The following is a 5403-nucleotide window of genomic DNA, read 5'->3' on the forward strand; positions in this document are numbered from 1 at the left end:
GGGGGTTGGTTGGTTTCGTTTTTGGATTCTCGAGGGCAGAGCGTCGGACCCGAAGTGAACGTTTTTCTTGACAATGCAAACATGTGCTGCCACTGACTAACTGTTGACTTCAGGAAGCCAGCAGAGGGCGCCGTTGCATCATTTGTGATTTAAAATCAGCGCGACAAGGTTCGGTTCACGTTTCCACGGGCGGGGTCACACCGTGACATCATACGCGTGCTCGAGTCCATTTGTGTCCGGGCCGGCTGGAAAACATCAACGCAACGCTTCCTCGAAATACAGAGTCCGACTACTACGCCTTGAAAAGAAATCAAGAAACGGGTCAAATCCCACTCGGAATCGAGTTTCTGCCTTTGCTTGGACAAAAAGCCAACGAGAGTAACAGGATTGGAAACAAGTTGGGCTTTTTTTTTGTTTCACCCCTCCTGACAGCAAACATGTTTCCATCACACGTTTCCACAGCTTGAGCATCTTCCACAAAAATGAGAACACGTGAGCCAAATCGCTCTGCGATTTGTCGTCAATGACCATCGCAAACTTTGGCCGTCGTACGGGACACAAAAGCCCCGCGAAAAGAAAAAGGATTCTGCCGGTTGCGTGCGTTTCCCAGCAGGAATTCAGGTGGGTTTTTCGGGACCGCGACTCTCTGGAAAGGGCCGAGCGGGCGCCCGTACGAGCAGGAAGCGCAGAGCGACGGGCGAGCGTCACGAGAGAAAGAAGCGGCGTCACGTGACGTGACCTACCTTCCAGCAGAAGTCCTCCGAGTCTAGCATGTGGATGAAGCAGAGCACACGTTAGGCACGGCGCGCAGGCGCGGGGGGTTAACAGGCGGCACGGCACGCGCGTGTTCAAAGCCGTGGCCGCGCGGCCATTAGCGTTCGCTGTGTGCAAAGCTCGAGACGCACAATGACAGCCAACTTATTTGGAGGTCAAATCTGAAGAGCACCCATTTTAAGGGGGGGGGGGGCACGCAAGGAAAGCAATTGAGATCATTTTTGCTTCCCGCTAATTGGAAATGGGACAGAAATGCAAGTCGCCATCGTGATGGCGTGCGTGGCCAATTCTCCAGATTGGCCTCCTTTCTACGGCAGCTCCGCGTTCTCCGGTTACGATGAGCGTTATTGACGGACATGCGCGTGACACGTTAGCTTAGCGCGGCGCGAGCGTTACCTCGTGCCGACGCGAAGAGCGGGCCGTTCAGGTAATGCGACGGCAGACGTTTGCGCTGCGGACAGACCAAAGGGAGACTTGAGTCGCCGTGACGTCGCCGTCACCCAAATGGTGCCGAGCAAGAAAAGGACCTCCGGTTCTAAGAGGCCGCTGTAGGCGGGATTGGCTGTGCTGCGCCTTTTCCTCTCCTGCCTCCTCAGCTGGATTTCTACCAAAACACAAAGCGTGACCGACGTCAAGGCGTGCGCGCAGAAAGACGCGACGGGTGCGACGGAAGCGCGCCGTCACCTTCCAGGTGCTCGTTGGTCACGAGGCCAAGCGCGACCATGAAGGAAATTTTCTGCGAGAGAGAGAGAGAGAGAGACCACAATGTGAGTGGAACAGCCGCTGTCAAAAGAAAGAGCGAGCGCCCACCTCGGGGTCCTCGTCAATCTTGCGGGAAGGGGAGCCGGCGGGATCGGGCGGGGGCTCTTGCGACGGGAGGCCGAGCGCCCCTCCCTCGCCGTCGCGGGGCGCTTGCGGCTGGATGATGATCACCTGGCGACACGCGCACACATAGCATCGTGCTAACAGCGTGCGCGCGGGAGGCAGCGCGATGTTGCGCTCGAGTCCCGATTTCAGTCGACATTCCCGCTTCTGAAACATTTGCGATCGGCGTGCGCAAACGGACGCCGTGTCCGCCTTGGAAGAAAGACTTTGTGTTCACGCCGGTTTCCTCCTCGCTCCAAAAGGAGAGATGAAAATACGGTGAAAATGTCTTCGCGTCAGGCGACGGTGCCCGCATGCCACCTGTACCCCAAAGACCGGGAGTGCCGGCGGACAGAGCGAGAGCACGCGCGCAACACAAAGCCAGCGTCACTTCCAACGGCCAAATCGTCGGCTTCGAAATAGAGCCTGGCGGGGTTGGAGTACGAGTCGACTCATACTCAATATAGTGTGTGTGTGCGTGCGTGCGTGCGTGCGAGATTGTCTGGAAAAAGTGGGGAAGGTCTTTAAATGAGCTTACGACACCAACGGCAACGTGATTCAACGGGCGCCAGCGTGCGTGTGTGCGTGCGTGCATCTGACCTTGACGGCCTCGCTGACGGCAGCCACTCCGTTGGCACGGGCGGGCGAGGCGGCGATGATGGCGTAGGCCACCCCGGCGCCGGCGCCGGCCCCGCCCCCACCCGAGGAGCCGGCGAGCGCCGAGGAGCGGCGTCGCTGCGGGGCCTGGGGGGGCTCCTGGCGCGGACTGCGGGGAAGGCTGTCGGGAATCAGCGTCTTTGGCCTGACCTGAACGCCGGCGAGGGAACGGCGGGTTAGCCGGCGCGGCTCCGAGTCTCGTTGAGCGAGCGGGCGCGAGTACCTGAGGTAGGACGCCGGCGGCCTGACCGGCCAGGCGGTGCAGGGAGCTGACTCGAGGCACCTTGAGGGGACCCGAGCCGAGCGAGCCCGTCATCTGCCAGACAGCCATTCAAACTCATCATCGTCCTCGTCATAACGGCAACGTCGGCGGCGTCACCGAGAACGCACACGCGAAAGGGAGCGAGTGTCAACGCAATCGTCCGGGCTAGCGCACGGGACCGAGTGCGTACGTTTTGCATTGCGGCGCCTGCCCGTCCTCACTTCCTGCAACAAAGAAGCTGCGCTGTGATTGGCTGACACTCGGCAAACAAACCGGCTGACTTTTACAATCTACTGACACCCCCCCGCCCGCCCACTTTTCTTCTTCTGTGATTCGGCTATGCTGTACTGCAGAGCCACTCGCCACTAGGGGGAGGGGGACGGGAAGAGGGGAGGTGGTGGTGGGAGGGGGCTCGGCCAGTTCCCTTGGCAACCGCACTGAGGGAAATTCTCCAAGTAGAAGACATTTTATTTTCCTCATTGTGCTGATTTACTCCAAGGTCAAGCACCTTGGCCAGGTGACAGGGTGTCTTTCCTCCACTCACTCCCTGTTGACACTTCTTTCCTGCAAAGTCCTCGCCGCGCACACGTGTTCCGTGTGTGTGTGCGCGTGTGCGTCGTAGCACCAGACGCCAAAGGTGAAAAGAGGACTCATCGCGAGCTGTTTTTGTTCGTCCACTTTTCAGCGCTGACCCCCCCCCAACCAGCAGGTCTGGCAGTTTCCATGGCAACAGTGCTCCTCAGCACTCATTCAATCATTCTCTCACACGTTTGCGCCATCAATCTTGCGCTCGCTCGCTCGCTCGCTCAATGGAAAAGCTGGAAAAACTTCCAGGCAACGACGCTGCTTTTGTGTGGGAATGTCGTCCATCTAGTTCGAAATGACAAAATTTTGAGCTCCTGTCAATCTTCTGCGTTCCACGTATGGCTGTTGTCTAATGTGCACTGAACCCATCAGCAACTGCGCCGCGTGCAAGTAGCATGCGGCGCAGTTGCTGTCGACGAATGCGGCGTTGGACGGCCGTCACGTTCGTAGGACCGCGCTGCGCGTCGGGGACGCGCCGGCAACAAAGTTTGTGCCGGGGTTAGTCCCGGGAGCGGGCGGCTACCGCACGTTGACGTCCTGTTGAAAATTGCCCCGCACCGGCCCGGAAATACACCGGTCAGCAAAGTTCACATATCTTCCCCAAATTCCCGCCGGGGAACCCGTTACCTGCGTCGGCGGAAGGTCCGGGGCGGTCCCGGCGCCCGGCGGGTGACCGCCGCCCCCGAGCGCCACGCCGAGGCCCGTCTGCGGCTCCGAACCGGCGGGAACCTTCTGCCCGTTGAGGTGCGCCGCCGGCACCGCGGAGATGGCGATGGCCTGGCTGGGGGGCTTGATGAGGGACGGCGGCTTGCTCGCCGCCACCGGGCAACTCCGCACCGCCAGCTTCTGCACAGCGACGCAAGCGGTTAGTTGTCAAAGTGGCACGCGATGAAAAGGCCGCATGACAGACACGTGGACAGAAACGAAGCGTCTTATGATTCGACGCGACTGCCGAGAGTCTGATCCGAATCGAGCTTTCGGACTTGCTTTTTGAAAGGCAGTGACGGACGGTGTCACGCTGACTAAGGGCTCGCCGCGCCTCCCGCCTTCTCCTCCTCATGATGGGTCGCGGGCGAGCCGCGGCCTATCCCGGCTCGGACAGACACGCGGCGGCTGCGTGTCGTCATCGGCGAGAGCCGAGACGGGCGCTCCGAACAATTTGGCCCAAGGGTGGCGATTGGAACCAAAGGTGTCCAAGGATCGACCCTTGTGCCACAGCCGCTGCATCCCATTCCAAACTTCCGGTGGTCACAAAGCGACTCCTTCCCTCCATTTCCGCCATGTTCCAACCCAATTTCCAACCCGTCAACGCGCCGCGCTGAGATCCAGGCGGACGAGGAGCGACACCTTTCCTGTGTGCTGAGGTCAGAAAGCCCGTGGGCGATGCATCAAGATCAAGTTCCAGTTTTTGCTGGCTTCATTACTCAAACAAATCTTGGTGAACAAGTCAATGTTTGAGATGGCTCTAGAATTGGCTCACGACGAGCGAGCCAACATTCGCGTTTTGGTTTTGGTTTTTTTCAAGAAGTGGCTTGATTCTGGGCCGCGACCCACCACGCATTCCACAATCGTTTTGAAAAAGTCCCACGGTATCGAGTCAAGACAGGTGGTTGACGGCTTCGGCCGATGATCCAAATCCGTGAACCGGATCCCGGCGCAGCCATTTTATTCATCGAGCGGAAGATCGATAGAGTCATCGCCACGACGGGCCTCCGTGCATCCAACAAACGGCAAAGGCAAAACCACACAAGACCGTGTGAACAAAAGTGTCCGTGGCCGTCACCCACCCCCCCCCCGCTTGATTGATACGGGTGTTGTCATGGAAACAAGTTTCCAACAGAAAAAACGCGGCGTGGTCCCAACAAGCCAAGGGAGAAGCGCTTGCATGTTGCAAGCGGGCGAAAAGTGAGGAGAGGCCTCCCCCACCGCACCTCACTTGGATGAGCAAGTCAACCCGGCCAAAGATGAGAAGGTCAGAAGGCCAGCGCACTTCTTCCTCACTCCAAGTCAACATTTGGGCACTTTCTCTCCAGGAGGGGGGCCCCACAAAATGGAGTGGGGGCGGGCCAACAAGCCAAGGGAGAAGCGCTTGCATGTTGCAAGCGGGCGAAAAGTGAGGAGAGGCCTCCCCCACCGCACCTCACTTGGATGAGCAAGTCAACCCGGCCAAAGATGAGAAGGTCAGAAGGCCAGCGCACTTCTTCCTCACTCCAAGTCAACATTTGGGCACTTTCTCTCCAGGAGGGGGGCCCCACAAAATG

General features: G+C 58.9%; 2 protein-coding genes across 5 annotated transcripts in view; both read right to left on the minus strand.

Moving 5' to 3' along the window:
• Nucleotides 1-2666, minus strand: part of pthlha (parathyroid hormone-like hormone a) — a 15032-nt gene extending 12366 nt beyond the window's left edge. The window contains exon 1 of the mRNA XM_019897533.1: nucleotides 2661-2666. The gene's annotated coding sequence lies outside the window, so the exon portion shown is untranslated. The remainder of the gene's footprint in view (nucleotides 1-2660) is intronic.
• The window catches only part of phf21b (PHD finger protein 21B), a 16295-nt gene that overhangs the window by 1367 nt on the left and 9525 nt on the right, over nucleotides 1-5403 (minus strand). For 3 of the 4 annotated variants that reach the window (XM_019897512.1, XM_019897513.1, XM_019897511.1), the window contains 8 exons: nucleotides 3770-3988; nucleotides 2519-2611; nucleotides 2239-2445; nucleotides 1585-1707; nucleotides 1459-1510; nucleotides 1302-1378; nucleotides 1171-1225; nucleotides 744-766 (listed from right to left, as the gene is read on the minus strand). In XM_019897512.1, the coding sequence (XP_019753071.1) occupies nucleotides 744-766; nucleotides 1171-1225; nucleotides 1302-1378; nucleotides 1459-1510; nucleotides 1585-1707; nucleotides 2239-2445; nucleotides 2519-2611; nucleotides 3770-3988 (849 nt within the window). The remainder of the gene's footprint in view (nucleotides 1-743; nucleotides 767-1170; nucleotides 1226-1301; nucleotides 1379-1458; nucleotides 1511-1584; nucleotides 1708-2238; nucleotides 2446-2518; nucleotides 2612-3769; nucleotides 3989-5403) is intronic. The other variant, XM_019897514.1, reaches the window with a different exon arrangement.

Source organism: Hippocampus comes, unplaced genomic scaffold, assembly GCF_001891065.2.
Source record: "Hippocampus comes isolate QL1 unplaced genomic scaffold, H_comes_QL1_v1.1 scaffold81, whole genome shotgun sequence".
NCBI lineage: Eukaryota > Metazoa > Chordata > Actinopteri > Syngnathiformes > Syngnathidae > Hippocampus > Hippocampus comes.